The sequence below is a fragment of the Solanum dulcamara genome, chromosome 4 (genome assembly GCF_947179165.1).
Source record: "Solanum dulcamara chromosome 4, daSolDulc1.2, whole genome shotgun sequence".
In the NCBI taxonomy this organism is placed as follows: Eukaryota; Viridiplantae; Streptophyta; class Magnoliopsida; order Solanales; family Solanaceae; genus Solanum; species Solanum dulcamara.
The window spans coordinates 19,683,087-19,704,181 of NC_077240.1; the positions used below are offsets into that span (position 1 = coordinate 19,683,087).

A 21,095-nucleotide genomic window follows, 5' to 3' on the forward strand; every position below is an offset into this window, starting at 1 on the left:
CGCTTAATAAATGAAACGTCCAACCCCAATATTGTAATATTAAACTCTATTATATGTGTTTAATTATTTTACATTAATATTTTAGAGCACAAAATAAAATGAATTACACTTTACAATAAAAAAAATTCTATTTTTATAAAATTAAGTAAAAGTTATAACTTTTTTTGAGTTTTCATATTTAAAATTTTAAAAAAAATTCTCTCATACTCATTTTAAGTCAAACATTTAATTTTTATTTGATTAAGGAATAATATGATTATAAGTAAGATTAAATAAATAGGATTGGATTTTGGAAGTATTCTCTTATCCTTCTACTACAGATTAATGACCACAACTTAAGAAAAAATATGCCTTTAACGTACAAATCAAGAATTAAGAAAATCCTCATTATTAAACTTTCATTTAATTATTTCTCTTATTTTAATATATTTTTTTGGATAGTATAATCTTTTGTGTTCCTTATTTAGTTTCAAAAATTGAATAATATATTTATACAACAATGACGGCGACAGAACCCATAATTAAAATTTTAAAAATACATTTTCTCATATTGATTTTAATATTATGTCAAACGCGTACTTTCTCTATTTTATTGTTCGTGTTGAGCTAAAGTTGAATTTTATGTAGTTGCTTATATTTGATTCGACCCGTTCATATATAACCCAATCCGATCTGCTTATTTGTAGATACTATTAGCGTGTTTACTTATTTTTTTGAACCCCCTCGATGAAAATCCTGGTTCCGCCACTGGTCGGACTAATATTTAATTCTCAAGAAAGCTCAAGGTAGCAACTCACAAGTCACAACAACAAAAGCACGTCAGGAAACAAGACATATTTAGTAAATAATTGCAGTCACTATTCACAAATTCACTGAACCTGCCTGAATCTGATAAATATAGATTCTTCTTGCACAACAGATAAACCTCAAGCTTCTACAACGATGAAAAAACAGTTCTCTTTCCTGCATTTATATTATTAGAATTACAAAATCTCCTAAAGCACAGCATTATGAATACCCAGAAGCTCCTAACATACCATTAACATATAATGAATGTTCTTATCTCAATTTTATCTAATCTTGAGCATAGTCACGTCACACGCGCGACAAAGTGATTGGCAGGGTGTTTTCTTTCATTTTGATTTCCAGTAAAAGTAAAGTGATTGGCTCGGATGATTAATCAGATCTTGACCTGTCAAAGCAAAAAGCATATACATAAGAGGCTTATGATTCTACTCCATATGGGAGAAGGGCAGCAGCCACAATCCTGCCTTCTTCATTCAGAATATTATAAGTTGATGCAGCATTTCTCTGCAACACAGATGAAGTAAGGAACGTAAGCAACTTAAAATGGATGAGAGAAAGAAGAAAATCTCTGATCAAGGAATATGTGCAACAAAAAACACGATGTATGTGGTTATCTAATAAACAACAGGCTGGCAAAGAAGGCTTGTAGAGTTCAGATAGCAATTTAATTTTTCATGTGAGTAGTCTGATATCAATCTACCAAAACATGTGTCATTAGTTATGGGCTCAGAACACCTAAGCAGAATGTTTTGTGAAGAATCACATGAATAGGAAACAGTATGTTTAAACGAAATTAGAAATTTAGAAAAGAGGAAGAGAAAAGCCACTTTCAAAACATTGGCTAATATCTTGAAATATTTATGCCTACCATAATGCTCATTCGAAATTCACTAACCAATAAGAAAAACGCTAAACAGGTTAAACGTCACTGTTCTGGCTGCCTTGCTGGCTAATCTAGTTGTATTTAAACTACTTTGGTCTGAGTCCAGGAATGTCAAAAAGATCCTCCTTTTTTCATCTTCCAATAGTAGTTTTCGACAAAATGTTCCAGAGATGTTGAGTAAATGGTGGGGGTATGATGCAGTAAGCAAGAATAAATACTGCTCAGAACTCTTATGGCTAACCATCTCATCTATCAACACAATCTGATAACTATGAAATAGTGCATTAAGGATGACATATCTCCTTCCTTTGGTACATCATTTTTCATAATAAACAAAGAACCATATTCTTACAGAATCAATTGCTTCCAATTTCATTCCAGTGGAACGAATAAAGGCACGAAGCTCAGCATTTACCGGATGAATGTACTTCCCACAACCAAGAAGAAGAATCTCTGCAGTGAAGTTATATTAGAAAAAACAACAACATACCCAGTGAAGTCCCACAAGTGGGGTTTGGGGAGGGTAGAGTGTAGGCAGACCTTACCACTACCTCATTGAGATATAGAGGCTGTTTCTGAAAGACTATCTGCTCAAAAGTATCAATCCCAAAAAAAGAGAGAGCAACAGTATATATACAAATCATATCATGCAAATTCTACAAGACAAGAACAATACCAATAGCAAAATAAAGTGATAATCAAAGGGCAATAGCAACACAACTATACTGGCACGCCTAGACCTAAGACCAACCCTAAATCATCACAGGGCAAGACAACATTCTACCCTTGCTAACCTTCTACCCTAATACGAGACCTCCACTCATTTCTATCTAAGGTCATGTCCTCGGTAATATGAAGTTGCTCCATATCATGTCAAATCACCTCTCCCCAATACTTTTTCGTTCTACCCCTACTCTTCCGTATAACCCCCAAATCCAACCGCTCGCACTTCCTAACTGGAGCATCGACACACCTCCTCTGCACATGCCCAAACCATCTCAGTCTCGCTTCTCTCATCCTGTCTGCCACAGAGGCCCCTCTCACCTTCTCCCGAATAACTTCGTTCCTAATCTTATCACTCCTAGTATGTCCACACATCCATCTCAACTTCCTCATCTCCGCAATATGCATTTTTTGAACATGAGAGTTCTTGACTGACCAGCACTCCACACCATATAACGACGACAGCCTAACCACCATTCTGTAGAACTTACCTTTAAGTTTTGGTGGCACCTTTTTATCACACAGGACTCCAGAGGCAAGCCTCCACTTCATCTATGCTTCCCCAATGCGACGCGTGACATCATCGTCGATATCCTCATTACTCTGGATGACGGACCCAAGAAATCTAAAGCTCTCTCTTGGGGATAGGTTGAGTAGCAAGCCTCACTTCCATGCCTTGTTCATCCATCGCACCACTGAATTTGCACTCCATGTACTCTGTCTTGGTCCTGCTCAATTTGATCCCTTTGGACTCCAAAATTTGTCTCCAAATCTCCAACTTATCATTAACTTTGTCCCGAGTCTCATCAATCAAAACTATGTCATCCCCGAATAGCATACACCATGGAACCTCCTCCTAAATAGACTGTGTCAGCTCATCCATCGCCAGGGCAAAAAAAAAGACTCAACACAGATCTCTGATGTAGTCTCATCTCAACAGGAAAGTGCTCTGAGTCATCTCCCACTGTCCTTACTCGAGTCTTGGCTCCAGCATACATATCCTTTATCGCCCTAATATACACCATCAAAACACCTTTAGCTTCCAGACACCTCCAGAGAACATCCTTCGAAACTTTGTCATAAGCCTTTTCAAGATCAATGAACACCATATAAGATCCCTCTTTCTTTCCCTAAATTTGAAGTTATATTAGAAAGAGAAAAAAAAAAGCATGAATACTAAAGAGTAATATAAACTTAAGAATATAATCATTCCTCGACAAAATCAGGAATGGAGTCGATACTCATTAGGTTAAATGATAAATCAAAATGGAGTTGGCATTTCTGTATAATTCTGACTTAACTATATCGCTGTAGTTTTCGGGATAGCTTGCATGCCCCTTGATTATTCCACTGGATACCTACTACCTCTTACCACACAGATACCAGTTATAATTCTGCCCACCAAGAGTTACCAAGGTTTTCATCCACTTCATTAACTACAATGTTACACCCTTTGGTGAGGATTTTCTCAGCATCTTATGCCGAATTTTCCTTCTACACCAAACTCTTCAAGGCTAAGGGTGTTGTTGGACATCCATAATTCTCTTACTAATAAATGTCAAACATATACTGAATCCTATTCAAATTAAAATGGTTTTCCAATTTTGAAATGAAATTTTATTTCAAGTATTGGAGAAATTCCAAAAACCACACTAGCCTTTTTCCTCTAATAAGTTATTGGCAAAGATAAAGCAAACGGAGGGGAATATCAACACAACACATATGCAACTATTCTTTCCTTATACAAAAATTTACCATCATTTTTCAACTAATAAAGGTTTAATACATAGATTGCCCCCCGAGCTTATAGTGAAATCCATGTTACACAACTCTTTGACCACAAGGGACCATTTACACACCAAAAGTTTCAAAAAGTGTGTCTAAAAACACACTGCTTTAGTTATGTGGCACTCGTGTGTAATACACATACAAGAGGCGAGCGAATGCAAAAAATAATTATATCAGATGCTTTATATGAATGCCACATGTCTAACTTTTAATTATTATTTTTTCCTTTTTTTAATTTCACATCAAACAAAAAAGAAAAAGCCAAAATAGCCCATAACCCTTTCGCTCACGTCTTCTCCCCCACCTCCCTACCCATCTTCTTCTCCAACTCTCTCCCCCTTTTATCGTCTTCCTCACCCCTGCAATTGATCCCTTCCCTTTTGCATTTTCTAAAAATTCTTTATCGCTGTTCAAAATCAGTGAAACTTTTCCATTTTTGTCCTATTTTGGGCTCAATATGATTGAGATATGGGAAAAGTTAATGAAAAAAAAGAAGGGATTGTCGGAGATGGAATATCAGGAGAAATTTCGGCTGCTGAGTTGGTTAAGTCCCAACTCTCAAAAGCTAATAAAGTTGGTTTCGAAAAAAGATTTGGATAATTTTATTTTTTTGGGGAAGTTTGCTCTCGGTTTTACGCCATTGTTGGTGGCCGAACTGAAATCGGACGAGCGGGGTGGGAGTTCCCCTTAGTTTTTCCTTTTTTGCTTAGATGGAGATTGTTTTCAGACTAACCAATGACACGTATCACGACCTTATTGGTGTGTGACATTCACCTATTTAAATGAAGTGGTCAACCATAAAAGTGATGTGTATTAGACACACTTTTTGAAACATTGTGTAAAAGGTTCCCCGTGAGAACCCAATGGTATGGCCCAATGGTCAATAACGTGGTTGAAAACCCTAAGGTCTCAGGTTCAAAACTCAGTGGAGACAAAAAAATATTAGGTGATTTTTTTCATCAATCCTAGCCTTAGTGGACAGAATTACCTAGCAGCTGTTGCTGGTGGGAGGTGGTGGTAGGTGACAAGTATCCCGTGTAATTAGTTGAGGTGCGCAAAAGCTAGCCCGGACACTACGGTCATCAAACAAAAAACAAGGTTCTCTGTGGACAAGAGGTGTGTAACAGAGATTTCACTACAAGCTCAGGGGCAATTTATGTATTAACCCATTAATAAATAGGTTTACCCATAAAATATTTTAAGAGCAACTAAAGCATACTTTCTGTCAATTTAGTTTACCTACTTTTCTTTTTATCCATCCGAAGAATATTTAACTACCATGATTACTCATGGCTACTTCTCCAAGATCTTAAATCAATATAAAACAACAACATTTTTTTACTACTGGCTAAGTGCTTTGAAACAAACCTCCAAACATATTAAAACCTTGCATTTTCCCTTAGGGCTTTGCTATAGGGTTAGTCATCATCTTGAGTTTGAAGCCACCACAGACAACATGGTATTTAAGTGGAGAAGGGTAGAGGGCGGGTCCATAATCCACCGGCTTTTAAATTATGTGCCACTGGCCCTTGGGGTTTTCTCGGTTATCCAGATAAACATATCCAACTTTGCACCTTTAAATGATTAGTTAAGATTTAAAATCTTTAACTACCTTGAATTACAAATTTAAGCTAATTTCCTTGATTTCAAACAATACTAGTACCAATGTATAAAAAGGGTATATAACTTTAGAGAAATGATCTGTATCAATGAAGAAATATTTGCTTATGTCAGATGGCACATTGAGTTCAGCCAAGGGAACCGAACCAAGCACAGTAGCACAGTAGATAATCCTTCTCAAGCAGAAAATTGCACCAGACAGATTTACATCAATCTTACAGTGTGATGCACACATTATAACTTGACACAAACTTGCATAATGTTTCTCCTCCTTTTTTTTTGAGAAAGGTAATGCTGTAATAGTAATATTTCCCCCTTTTCTGTGGAAGACAAAATGAGATAAAGTCGTGTGCCACCGAAGCCCGAAAGATTTTCAAAACATTTCAATTGAAGTTGCTAACTAGAAAGGAAAATGGCTAAAAGTCTTTGCAGAGACATCACAAAAAAACATAAAACTTGCTTGGTCTCAATAAGAAAAGGGACAAGCAATGCTTTGAAATCATATTACTTCATCAAAATAAAAATAAAAAAGGAACAAGCAATGAGACATGCAAGGTCCACTTCTAACAATATTGTACATGAACATGAAGGCAAGTGCAGAGAAACATCAGCTGAGCATAATATTCTTCAACAATAGACCGACTGCTACTCACCTGGAACTGGTCTCACTGTCTGGAAGATAGATAAGCTGCATGCCACATACCAAAATGTCAGATGAGACTGTATAACCAAACTGAAAAAAGGAAACAATTGGGTCTTTTTAAGGGGAAGAGGCCTTTCATATGTAACGTCCAGGAAATATAACTAAAGAGTTGGACTTTGTGACACAGCAAAATGACCAAACCTATGTAATACCAGAGTTTTGGACAACTACTTCCTTTACCCCAAATGAAATTTCCCACTTTGACCTGGCTAAGTTATAAAATGAGAGTTTTATTCTTGTATATGGAGCAAGTGAAGATATGAGTAACTTTTTAGCTTTGCAGATCCTTATAAGGAAAAAGTTGCACAGGATAGTGCAAAAGTTAGATCCATGTAATTATTGTTCTTGTTTGACATATGTCCCTTTTTAAGCAATTGACACCTAAAGGGGAATATCACATTCTTGCACCCCGCTGTCACTTTTTGGTCATCCACTGAGCTACTGGGTATCTTCATCCTTAACTCTAATCAACCACAAGCTAAACCAGACTGAACCATTTCAATTGGCTAGTTCAATATATAAAAATCTATAAACAGTTTTCCCATATATAACCAACTTCTAGTACATTACTAGAAAGGAAGTCAACATAAATCTCTGTACAATGAGGAGAAAAAGTAAGTACCTTTCTGAAGTAACCTCCGAAAGTTTTTTGGGATGCCAAGACATTAGCAAGTTCCCAACACAAAGCAAGCTACCTTCATAATCTACCCCTTTAACTCTGAAACCGGTGTCAGTAACCCTATGAGGAGCCAACAAAGATGATTAAATAAGAATCAACTGGTTATACATTAGGTACTGAAACATATTACCATAGCTTGAAGTTGAAGGAAAAAATACCACAGCTTAATTTTTGTAAGAAACATAGATAGATATCATCCATCACACATTGTATGTTGTCCATTTTACCGAGATGGTGGAAGATTACTAGGAGGTTTTCATGGATGACTTTCCGTTTGTGGGTGACCCGTCTGAGGGATGTTTCCCCATACACCACATGTTCAACTCTTCTCCATTAATTCAGTCTGTTTACAAATTTCTATACACTTTAAGAATTATTGTCTTTCTCAGTCCAAGATTTACATCCTTTGTTCACATGCTTTCATCTTAAACTCATGCTAATCAAGCCCAAGACTTGGTTATTATCTGAATTAACCTAGGAAGCCATACCAGAGGAGCAGAATCCCCTTAATGTTAATCGCCTGCTCTACTGGGAATCACTTGTGTGAATTCTACCACCTCATCCAGCTTAGCAGACTCAATATTTACACCAACATAATAATAGATGAGCTTATGATGGAAACTCTACCAGATTACCATTCTATGTTAATTTAGAACCTGGAGCATTAATAAATTAAATTAAATTCCAAAAGAGAGGCAAGAGAAGCTTTTTACATTAAAAAAATATTTTTAGAAAAAGAAGAAGGCATCCACCCCATAGGGCTATGAGGCTATAGATCATATCTATCGAACCAGCTTGCCACAATTTAAGATGTAAAAGCACAAAAGAGTACACAAGTCTAGTAATACAAAAAGATAGCCCCCTAAATTTGTAGCTTGATTTATGTTCCTCAGAAATATCATATAACCACGCATTTTACTTAAGGGCCACATTTTGACTCACACAAAGTCATTAAGAACATTTCAAGATTAATACCTGTGAATATTCGCCATATGTATTGATAAACGGTGAGGGTGGTTTTCTACTTCTCTCATCTCTTTGTGGACCAAAAGTCCAAAAGTAATGCAATTTTTGGGTTTACACTATTATAGAGCTAAAAAAGAACTGGATAGCAACTGCAACCCATAGTTTTCTTCCTCTCCCCCCCCCCCCCCCCATGACCCTTTAAAGCTGAGATAAACATTGTGTCCTCTACTTACGGTCTTTTATGTATACATTTATAAGTCTCTTTTTTCTATCCTTCTTGCCCCTCCACAAAAAACAATAACCCATAAAAAGGGAGAGACATCAATTCTTCTGGTCAGTTCATTTTATTACAACTTAATATTGCCATACAACAGAAAAAAAGAAAGAAGAGAAGAGTAAATAGGTTGTGTGAAGATGAAAGCTAATAGGAAATAAGAAAAATATATTTGATACAAAAAAAAACATCTTTTTATCCTTTGTTAAAGCTAACTACCAAAATATAGAGCAACAATGACTTGAACCTACTCCAGAAATAAAATGTATGCTTCGTGATTGAAATTTGAACATAAATTCGGAACGGGGAAGGAAGTAAGGCACAGAGTAAAAGTAAAGTTCAGCTAGCATGTTATTAAACTGCTAATATGAGGTGAAACTAGAAGTTCTATAGCTCCCTTGAGACCATAAAACTCCGCAAGAAACACAATAATGGTCAATGCGTATGCCTAAGCTGCCTGAAGAACTCTAACCAGATTATACCATTACTTCCCTCAACGAAGAAATTGCAATGTATTAAACCATATGAATGTCAACTAACATCAAAGCGTATTCCAAATAGAAAGTTCGCTTCAATTTAATTCCTTACTTCTATTCACTGAAAACAATTGGTTGAATTAACAACTAAATACGACCTAAGACACCTAAACTGGAAAAAAAATTAAAAAAATTGCAAGTGTTCTTCAGATAAAATAGCTCAATTATACACCTAAATCTACGGGAAAACAGCATATAACGAAAAATATTGTATTGATTAAAGAATAGGAAAGTACTGTTGGAAGCGTATTTGATCTTCAGGAACGTTATTGATAAGATTGATTTGATCGTATAGCGAGAATGCTCGTCTCAGTGAAGGCAACGGTTGATTCGAAGGCATATGATTTGAGGCTCTCTTCCTCATAGCTCGCATCAACGTCGGCAGCGTCGCCATTGCTTTCTCTCTCACCGCCATTTCTCCACCTTCCCCTTCCAAGGCTGCAGAAGAATACTCAAATTGCGAGATCAACTTTGATTTTTTTGACTTTTCCCCACCTAAACTTTTGCCGTTCGTGCAATAAGACCCCTAAAGTATTCGGAACACCGTACTCACCCTTTAGATTTTTTTTTATAGGAATCTAATTAGAATTATGAAATGGCTAACGCTACTCATGTGTAGGTTTGTATATATGTTGGTGTATTGTATCAAAAAGCTATATGAAAAGTTTTGAACAATGGTAAGATGACAAGAGAATGCTTACTTCTTAATTTTGACTTTGCTGGAATTTTTGAATGAAACTAAAATTATAATAAGTTACTGCAGTTGGAGTTATTAAGCATCACATATTTAATTACCATAAAATTGTGTAGCAATAATTTAATAGGAAGCCGTATAAGAAATCCATTTCCTTTGAAATCTAATTATCATATTTAAGTTATTGTTTGTCTTTTGGTGAATAAATAATAAAAGAGAATTTTATCTTGTAGGCCAAATCGGTTTAATTTAAGTTATTGTTCAATTTGAAATGGTTTGATTATGCTCATAAGAATCGTGTTTCATGAACAATGAAGCAGAGAAGTGAAGCTTCATGTTGTTGTCAAAGAACCAGATCAGTTTGTATTCGGACAACAACAAAAAGTCCCAAAAGTGAGGTATAGAGTGTATGCAAACACAAACCTTACTCTTAACACCTCTACCTCGAGGAGGTAGTCAATAATCCATATAAACTACAATCAGATCATCAAGGAACACTTCATAGAGACGTTCTTCAATTATTAATGCCAAACATGTAAAAAGACTACCACAATCACCGGATCAAGGATAGAATATTAATCCATATACATCATCTGTAAGATACCACTTGATCTGGTAAGAAACTTGTGGACTAAACAATAAAACGAACGAAACCAATCCCTTAGACATCCCACATCCTGGGTTACTCGAACCTTTATCAAGTATAACATCCAATAAACCTATGTAAAGGGGTAGTTCTCTTCCCCTTTTTATTACAGTAGTAAGATAACAAAATTGGAGTGATTCATTAACTTAAAATGTAGCATATGAAGGAGCTGGTAAGAAAGGAAATGGAGCAACTGACGCATATGCTACAGGTGGCCGACGTTGCCCATTTCCTATGGACTGCTTTCTTTTTTCTTCTTGTGCCTCTTCTGTAGTTTCCAATGAAGGTGACATCTCGACAATCTTATCCGTGTGTTCAAGAGTAATTTGCTGCTCACTCTCAGTTACTCGATGAACTAGAAGCCCAGTCATAAATACAGGAAGATAAAGAAGACTGGCATGGAACATTCTCCTAGCATCTTTGGTTGTACCGTTCAGGTAGAATGATAGTGCTGTACCGCTGATTGCCAGAGCAAGAAGTGTCGATTCCAGGCAAAACCACCCAGATGTCAACCCCCCTGCACACAGAAGGTCGTAAGATGAGGCAGTCTACATAGAAGCTTGAAGAGCGAGGGTTAACATTAAAAAAGTGCACTCAAACTAAAAACCCAACACCAGATGTGCACGAATCTCTCCAACAAATGGAAGGCGCATTGAGCAGTTGCATGGAAAACATGAAGTTGCTATCCAAATCATTGCGATCTGGAACCAGATATTCAATATTTAATCCATAAGAATTTACAATTCAGGTTCCATGATGATGTAAACAATTTCATGATTTTTATGTACTTCACCGAAACCTTTACGCTTTTTCATTCCACGACAGCTTAAAATGTTTGACATGTCAAAAAATAACACTTTCGCCCCCCCCAAAAAAGTTATTTATGTTTTAGAAGTCCCAAGATGATGTCCATTTTCTTTGAAAAGAAATATTAATACATTATTTATCATAAGAAGTTTTACAAGACAAACCTTTGTCCCTCTTAACATATCATTATCTCTTTTTGACAAGTATTCGCAAGTCCTTTTTAACACACCATTATCATACGTGAATCTAGACCAGACTCAACTTTTGAAGAATCATTAGGAAACAAATCAAGAACCACCAGCCTTATAAATCTGACGATCTAGATCAAATGTCACTCTCATCAACCTCAAATCTCAACAGGATGCAGCAAAAAGAAGTAGAATTCAAGAATACAATCTAAGCTAGCGTTTGGCCTCAAGTCCCCAGATATCCTTGGCAAGTTATTTTTGAATGAAGTTTTGGTGAAGCTTCACCATGTGTTTGGCCACAAATTTTTCCAAGAATATTTGACTATTTCAAAAAATATTATTTTGTAACCCTAAGTTCTAAAAATTATTTAAAATACCCATAAGTTTGTGTTATCATTTTATAATGAACATGTTCCATTAAAAATTAAAAAAAAACTTATAATATAATTGATAACAATTAACAACAACAAAATAACTATATGGGCGCGAGAAATACATTAATCGAATTAAAAATAATATAGGCATTCTTTATAGATATAGTAGAACAGAATAGTCCGGTTATTTATTAGTAGATAGAGATATTATTTGATGGTATTGGTTGGCCACACTAATGGAGTAAGCTGGTAGATAAATATTAGTTGAAATTAATAAATGATTGATTTTTTTATAAAATATAAAAGTTTGGGGTAATTTTTACATTTTTAAAGCTTCCCAAGTTCTAGTTTTTTCTAGAACTTGGGATATTTGCCAAGTAATGGCAAATTATATGGCCAAACACTAGTTCCCAAGTTTTTTTCTAAGTTTTTTCCCAAACACTATGTGGGGCCAAACGGCACCTTAAATAACTTCACAAATGACACTCAATACATCTTTGCTTAAATGCTGATGGACTAATTTAAACTATTCTTGGATTAATTCTCAAATAAACATTCTTGACCACTAGTGTGCCCACAAGAATATTGACACTTGACACTGTGACAGACTGACAATATTATTTTCATTTGTCTCAAACAGTTTATTATACAAGTTCACTTGATACTCAAAATTATGACATTTGAATATCAAATTCTACTTATGTACTGCCTTGGGACCTTATTATATAGCCTTATTTGGCCATCCCCGAGCAATTGTTCATGGCCATTATGGGGAAACCCTTTACAAAGCATATACATTTTTTTTTTGATAAAGGTAATGTTGAACAAAGGAGATACATTAGTTGCATTTACATATGAAAGGTCGAAATCTGGAGATATAACACAACGTTTCCATGAACAGTTCAGAATATTGAAAGATTTTCAACATTGGACCATAGGAGATGGAATTACTTTGATGATTTGTACATGTCGTTTTATTTCACTAATTACTAAGATTTCAGATACGTAATGGTACGAAATAATTTGGACTACAAGATCAAACCAGATTATAGAGCAAGATTTTATAAGTAATACTGAAAAAATTGGAACTTTCAGTACTCATTATGTGTCCAATTTTTTTTTTTGCCGAAGTGTTGAAGAATTGACGTCCCAATTTTACTAAAAAAATGGTCGATCATACTATCAAAGTTAACTTAGGACACCAAAAGTTGGACAAAGAGAAACATACAAGTCCAATTACCTCATAAAACTTAGTAATTTGAATTGTGCCAAATAATTCTTCACACAGAGCAATGCACAAATGGGAGTATTCCTATATAGAAAAATGACTCACAATCATAGGCTAGGTAACCCAATGGTAGTAGATATAGGCAGTTTCTCAAGGCTACAGCGGCTGTCCTCTGACCAGAAGCATCAGCAAGAGAGAACATTCTGAACCTGTACAGAAAATAAGAAAAATGATAAGTCGAGGAAGAATCTTAGGACCAACTTAGAAAAAACGTAGCATTGGACATTATGAGAGAGAGATGCTGATGCTTCTTTAAGCAGCTCATGTACTTTATTGCAAGCATTATCAAGACATACTCAAGCTCCCCCACCCCACCCAACCACAATTAGCCTCCCGAAGCCCAACAATTTTGTTCACCAATCATCACGTGGTGACTAGAGCTTGAGAACCTCTTTAGAGATAGCAAATGTTTGGAAATCCTTGGCCTCTAGATGTAACTATACGGCTACATTCAATGCACAACAGCCTCGACTCTGAAGATCACTACATAATTAATACTTGTATGGCCAAAAGTTCAAAAGAGAAGGTGCATACCCTCCGTCAGCATAGTCTTTACGGCACAAGTATGCTAAGGCCATGAAATGAGGTATCTGCCAAAAGTACAGAGCAGCTGGGAGGAGCATTCCATTGAGAGACACCTGACCAGAAGCTGCAGCCCACCTTTACAAGGAGAGAGAATCTTTCAGAATGGTGCATCAGCTGCAGAACCATAACAATAACAGCAATTACAAAATACCAGAAAGCATGGCTGACCTAAAATTAAATCCAAGTATCTGCTGTAAGCTATACTCCTATAACATTTGCATAGAAACAATCACTTCGAAATGAAAACATGCAATTCAGCAGAATAAAAAATATGTCACCCTTTCTGCAACTAATAACTACTGAATTTTCCAGGCCCTGAGTCAGATTAATGATATTCCATAAAGAGGATCTCCTTCTGAAAGTGGAATTGTTATTTTACATGCAGTGTAGCTATGTACAGAAGGCAAATTAGTAATACTTTGCAAAGCAAACTCAAAGCAAGTATAGACCTCAAAGCATGCCGAAATGATTGCTATAGTAATTTTGTTGCATCATACAGCACCTGGATCTGCCTATCAATTAACATTCCCAAACCAACTATCAATTGGGAGGAACTTTTAGCAAAAATAGAACGATATACAATCACATCTCCTTTGTGCAGGTATAGAAACAGAAAAATTAGGTGGGCCCGAGATTGGTAAAGTAGAAAGCCTAAGTGTATAACAAGACAATTACCCAAGCAGGGGAGGAATAGCACCAACAACTGCGCCGACCCATGTATTAATTGGATGTATCTGCTTTAGTGGTGTGTATACAAATGCATACAACACAAGATTCGAAGCACCAAGGCCAGCTGCCAACAAATTAGCCTGTACAGACCCTTGTCATAGAAATTGCAACATCAGACCCTCAATCATTAATCCAAGCAACTGAAAGATAATTTATCAAATCGCAATACACATTGTTAGACTAGTTGCAAAGGATATCCGGCCACCTTGCTAGCCAATAAAGCAGTGCCCAGAATGCCAGCAGAAGATGCCCATGTAACTGCATGGGGCATACTGATTCGTCCTGATGGCAATGGTCTTTTCTTAGTTCTGTTCATCTTAGCATCATTTTTCACCTCAAACACCTGAGAGCAGACACTAGAATAATTAATTGCAGGGAGTTCCACTTCTTGAAAATATATGTAAAAGTACATGAAACATGAAATGTCACTGATGGATACAATTCCATCGCCATTAATTGTTTTTTGATGAAGAATCCCATAGCCATTAATTGTTTCGCAAAGAAAAACATAAAAGGTAAAGGCAAATATTTCTCTACAGCCCACCGAGGGATTCTCCCACTTTCAGTGGGAGGGGAGCTAACATGATTTTCATTTAGGTGGACATGCCGTTCTGGTAACAGGTAAAGCCCTAAGTCTGTTCCCATCCTGCCGGGCACATGTGAACCACTCTCCTTTTTATCAAACACTTTAGGTGGAAGTGTAGTTATGAGCAAGATTTCAGTATTGTACCTGATTTAACGTGCTAGCTGATGCCGCAACCATCATTGTGCCAGCACATGTGCAGCAAAGTCCCATGTAGTCAATGGCACTACCACTCCCAAGGATATATCCAGTGCCAGAGGTTGCAACTACAAGCATGCTGATAACAGTGTAATTAGAGGAAAATGAAGCAGCAAAGGAACAGAGCAGTGACATACTTATTTGCTAACATTCTGGAAATAAAAGAGTCTGAACAATCAGAATATGCAATAGATGTAAGCAGTATTCAGCAAAAGTACAAAAAACCTAGAAGCTCTTCTACTCCAAGGACTAGTACGCTAAGTTGCGCGGACTCTTCATTTTTGCAGCTGCACCCATGTCGACACGAGACGGGTGCGGGATACGTGTGGGATTGATCAACCCACATCAGATACTTTGACCAAGAGTCCATGAACAATCCACATCAGATACATCAGACGGGTAAGGGTGCGGGATACTTGTGGAATGCGGTCAACCCACATCAAATACTTTGACCAAGATACTTTTCCTCTTGGTCAATATTCGTTCCTTCATGTTTCAAGCCAAACAGAGAGATGCTAAATATTCAAGCGGTTGTGTTCCGACTTATGGTAAACAATAGCAATGATCTGTAAGGAGAGTTGATGGAAGGTCTTGAATGACTTTCCTTTTCTTTTCTAAGGGGAAGAATATCTTTATCTTTATAACTATATTTTTATAATATTGAATATTTTTAGCCGAATTCTTGCACCCGTATCCATTCTCAGATTTGTATCCCCGAATCTTAAAATTTTGATTTTGCCGAATCCGACTCTTGGATTCACATCCGTCTCAGACACCCGCACCCGAGTCCGAGCAACTTAGCTAGTAAGAGTACAAGAACATGAGCATCTTGTCTTCTTTTGCTACTTCTCAGATTGGATATAAGGCCCTATTCATTTGTACTTAACAGGGATATGAATCTAAATCATTCATAGCTCAGCCCATTGAGAGGCCATTAATTTTTATTAAGATTATGATGTTTGAATTTGAGCACACATCTGAAAAGTAAGATGATGTTTCTAGATCATCCATGAAAATGAACATAAATTTTACTCTCATAACCTTGAAGATGGACTTGCAAAAATTTCGCCAAAACTTGTAAAGTAACTCATCGATGGTATCTAACCAGATAAATGAGGAAAAAAAACTGGTACTTGTCCTTATCAAAATCAAAATATTCGAAAATATCTTCTTTGTATTGGAACTAACCCACCCCAACAAACCCACAATTTATACCAAAGCCGCCTCCTATTTTAATGGTAGGGTAGAGAATCAATCAAGATTTGTGGTGTAAGACAAAGAAAATTGTGAACCAAACAAACTAATAGGTAAAGACTTGTAAAGAATTTGAAATATTACTTGTTCAAGACAAAAAAAGATTCGGGTGTTAGGATGATATAGTTGGAGAAAAAGATGAGTCAACTTCTTTTGCAAAGAGAGAAACCCGAGCGTCCTTTTGTGAGAAAAGAAAACAAACATGGTTTTAAAGTTTGAAGGACATTAAAACTTTGTTAAAGATTGATTCAATCAGATCCATTCAACTCTATTGAGAGGTTTTAAAAGGAAAAAACAAATGCACTTAATAGATTGATAGCTGAATGATTCAAATTCAGATCCCATTAAGTGCAAGCAAATAGGGCCTAAGTGCAATTATTTTCTTTTAAAGCCTCTCAACAACAACAACAACAACATACCCAGTGGAATCCCACTAAGTGGGGTCTGGAAGGGTAGAGTGTACGCATACGTTACCATTACCTCGAGAAAGTAGAGAGACTATTTTCGAAAGATCCTCAACACAAGTGTTTTTAAAGCCTCTCAATAGGATCTAAATGAATATGGATGAATCAGATCTATAACAAAGTCTTAATACCATTTAGACTTTCTAAAAACATGTTTTTTTGGAAATAGAACTTCACCCTACATTATCCGCTTCTACAAAAAGAACTTCACACCTCTCGTTCTCTTTCAACTATCAACCAGCCAAATCTCTTCGCTAGAACTAGTGATAACAAAATATTTTACAAGTATCTACCTACTTTTAGATTCATATGCAATTGCCATCTCGGGTCAAACTAGAGAATTTTATGTCTCTATTTTTATTGAATGTAATCGAAAAGAGAAGCCTCCAGTAGTGTTGACCAACTTACCAACAGTAAGCAAATCACAGAGGACTAGAAGATTGGAGGTGGGTCAATGGTAAAATTTATAACTTGATTAAGAGAAAAGAAATAGCTCAACTTATGCATAGGTTGATGGACTCTAGGTGGAAAAAAGGAAAAGGGTTGAGGAGAGGAGCCATAAGACTAACCAAAATCTGTCAAGAAGCTGTTGAAGGTGATATTCTTGGAGTATTAGAAATACTGACAAATTCATTTGGGATATTTCCTTGGTAGAAATCCTCTCTAGTGCATAATCCTAATGTAAAATAAAATATTCATTAAAAACATAAAAATTTAATCAAATAATGATCTTATTTTGTTTCAAATAAGATTTTCTCTAATATTTTATATCTAAATCATTTAATTGCTATTTTATTTAAACTGTATAGTATTTATTACATATAAATATAGATTAATGAATTATACACACTCAGATGTTGAAACACAAAAGGTCTTTAATTATTTAGTGTTCAAATCTAGAAACAACATTTAATATTCAAATATGTATATAACCATACATCTTAACCTTAAACAAACAAGGCCTTATTATACACTTTCATCTTCTAACTTTGTCACGACCCAAAATTAGGACTGTGACCCATGCTAGGGCGTAGAACCCAAAGCAAGCCTCATCGATATCCTACAGAAAATCGGATAGAATCCCCCCTATTCAATAGTTAACCAAACAAGTCAAAATCTTCATCAACTATCATTTACTACATGAGTAATCTAAATCCATCTTCAAATACGAAAATGCAATACTGATCACAAGGTTATAATTACGAAATCCTCCTAACACTAATGAAATGACTATAGAGAGACTCTAAGAGTTCAAAGAAAGGTCCATAACAATATATAAGTTTTTTTCCACGCGAATAAGTGCGAGGCTCACCAAAAATTACGAACTTGTAAGCTCTAGTTAATGACATCCTTGCCAACATCACATGTATTCTCTGTAGAAAATAATAGCGGGGAGTGAAACGCTAGTCCATGAGTAATAATGCTTAACCACAACCGTTTTTAACGAGGGACAAGTCGGAAACATGCTAATCAGAAAATATCATGAAATAAATGTCCTTTTCTAAATAAGGGAAAAATACTAGGTAATATCTATTTAATGTATGCAAAAATCAATTTAATATTTCACTAATAAACTCAGATATCAAATCTTATATTTGGGAGGTTTCCAAGAATAAATCATGTAATCATTGTGGCTTTCTTCTTTAAAAAATAGCCAATAGCGGTGGACCCATCATAAAGGAGTCAAATATTTATATCAGTAGGTCCTTACTCGAGAGAGATCAGTAACAGTATGCTAGTTTTAACTTCTCACTAGCAAGGTTGTAACAGTAGTATGAAAATACAAGGTGCACCAGGTCTAACGAACCCGCTATTAGCTACGGGATCTATTAAGGTTTATTCCCATTTATACATTTTTCTTTATGAACAATAGGTACTTGTATGAAAGCAATTTCAAAATAGAACGGAGCATTTAAGTTCTTATCAAAGAAAAGTATAAATGGGACCTTGATGGATCCCGTAGCTAACGGTGGGTTCGTTAGACCTAGTGCACCTTGTAATTACAATTATCGATACAATCCTTGCTAGTGGGAAGGTAAAACTAGCATACTATTACTGATCTCCTTTGAATAAGGACCTACCGATATGAATATTTGATTCCTTTATGGTCCACTGTTATTGGTCATATCTTAAAGTAGAAGGCCACACTGATTACGTGATTCATTCTTAAAAATCTCACAAATATAAAATTTGATATGACATTATTCACTGAGTTTATTACTAAATAGGTCACGAAATAGACAAGATTGACTATTGTTACCGTCTAAAGGGCATTTATTTCATGATTATCATACTAGCATATTTTTGACTTGTCCCTTATTGAAACGATAGTCGTTAAGTGTTATTACTCACTAATCCACCGTCTCACTCCCCGCTAATTTTTTACTACAGAGGACGCATGTGACGTTGGTGAGGATTTCATTAACTGAAGCTTATGAGTTGAAAATTCCTGGCAAGCCCCGCACTCGTTCATGTGGGCAACAAGCTTATTTACTTGTTATGGACCTTCTTTGAACTTGTAGAGTAGCTCAAAAGTCATTACCTTTATTTGAGTCATGAGTATTTTTTTGTTATTATAGACGTGAGATCATTATTAGACCTCTTTGTGTATTTGGAGTTGAATTTTAGTATTTTACCTAACGAATAGAATGTTGATGACTATTGTGTATTGTTGGAGATATTAGTTAGCTGTGTATTGATTTCTGAGACGGAAAAATTAGATAGATTCATAAACACGGGAAACTCTGTCCGATTTTCAGTAAGTTTCTGTTAAGGCTTGCTTTGGAATTCTACCCACTTAGCACCGGTCACGGCCCTAAATTGGGTCGTGACATTATCATTGAAACATCAACTAACAACTAATAACCCAGCCACATTACAAAAGTTTTGGGTCTTGACCTTATAAAATTTTGACTATCCTGAAGCAGCCAATTACTATAGGAACTTATTTCTACATATTGTGACTCATGCTTCCTAACCACCACAACATAAAGAAATAAAGGGAAGAAAACACACCAATCGAAAAGGAAAATTAAAACAAGGGGTGCAAGCACTGAATCTAGAACTACACATGGCCTGACTCTCATAAAAATCTGAGATATGTAAGCGACTTGAAACCAAAGTTCCAGTCACAACTCTATCCAAAACTCCATTTCACTTTTTTCTAGTTCCACGATACGCAATCAAGCATTTATATAATGCCTCTAAATCTAAAGCAACTCTTCACAAAGAAGAGCATAAAGAATTCAATATTCTCCTTACAAACGTCTAATGTGTCTTAAGTATTCCCCAAATCACTATCCTTGAATGCACCTCAAACAACCCACTGAGTAACCTACTATAACACACAAGCGTAGGTGCTGAATAAAGTTGTCCGTCAAACCAGGGCACATGGGCTACACTGAGGTTGCAGTGTCATGTATGTAGGATCAATATCTCTTTATCAAGATTTTTCCTGAACTACAAATGGGAAACCATATAAATCCCTCTTCAAGATGATGTAAACTTTAGATTGTTTCAATAAACACAAACAAACAGGCCCTAACATCCCAATAACTCTATGAAGTCAAAAGATAGATAAGTTAATTTACCTATTCCAATACTAGTTTGAATAAACAGTTATATTACACAAAATAAAAGATATCTAACAATTCAATAAGGATTCATACGACAAAAATTCCTAACCTTAAGCGAGCTTTAGAAAGCTCCGAATAACACCGCCCGTAATGCTTAGCCATGTCCACAACATCCCTACCTTTCAAAACTGATGCAGCCGCAAAAGATGAAAGATTCACAGCTGAAGATCCGTTTGGAACCCACTCCGTCGACGAAAATCCAACCTTTACTGAACCGGCGGCTTCAGTAGACTCCGGCCCGGAGCCGGTGGCTGTAGAAGTGGATCTGCTGGCAACGCCATGCTGAAGCAAAGGAAGACGACTATAGGAGGATTTGGATGTGAGGAGTTTGGAAGAGAAACCCACCGAGTTCCTCCACATGGTGCCGAGTCTTGGGAACTGAATTGAGGGGTGTCGAGTTTGAGAATGTTTGGAGTTTGATCTTTTTGACCTCTGAAATTTTTGGATGCCGTGTTTTGTATCCTTAATTAATTATCCGTAATCAGATTTCAATGGTCTTTACAAAGGGGTATTTCTATTTAAGCCCCTGAAATTTTACAAAATTATGATTTATATACAAGAAAGCTATTCTGTAGGGTACTGTCTTTTTGTGCCAAGCTTTTGGGAATAACACTAACAATTTAAAATAATTCTCCAAAAATTATTTGTATTTTGAGATTCTGATAGGTATA

At 36.0% G+C, this 21,095-nt stretch overlaps 2 protein-coding genes across 2 annotated transcripts; both read right to left on the reverse strand.

The window, feature by feature from the left end:
- Positions 1–868: 868 nt before the first annotated feature.
- On the reverse strand, positions 869–9,566 carry LOC129886820 (uncharacterized). Its single transcript, XM_055961683.1, has 5 exons — positions 9,216–9,566; positions 7,147–7,263; positions 6,475–6,509; positions 2,043–2,143; positions 869–1,311 (listed from the first exon to the last, which is right to left on the reverse strand). Exons 1-5 carry the CDS (start codon positions 9,392–9,394, stop codon positions 1,225–1,227), a joined length of 519 nt encoding a protein of 172 aa, XP_055817658.1. The 5' UTR covers positions 9,395–9,566; the 3' UTR covers positions 869–1,224.
- Positions 9,567–10,160: 594 nt separating this feature from the next.
- Positions 10,161–20,911, reverse strand: LOC129886822 (protoheme IX farnesyltransferase, mitochondrial). Its single transcript, XM_055961686.1, has 7 exons — positions 20,474–20,911; positions 15,021–15,150; positions 14,496–14,633; positions 14,237–14,370; positions 13,511–13,636; positions 13,022–13,125; positions 10,161–10,836 (listed from the first exon to the last, which is right to left on the reverse strand). Exons 1-7 carry the CDS (start codon positions 20,782–20,784, stop codon positions 10,466–10,468), a joined length of 1,314 nt encoding a protein of 437 aa, XP_055817661.1. The 5' UTR covers positions 20,785–20,911; the 3' UTR covers positions 10,161–10,465.
- Between the last annotated feature and the right edge of the window lie 184 nt (positions 20,912–21,095).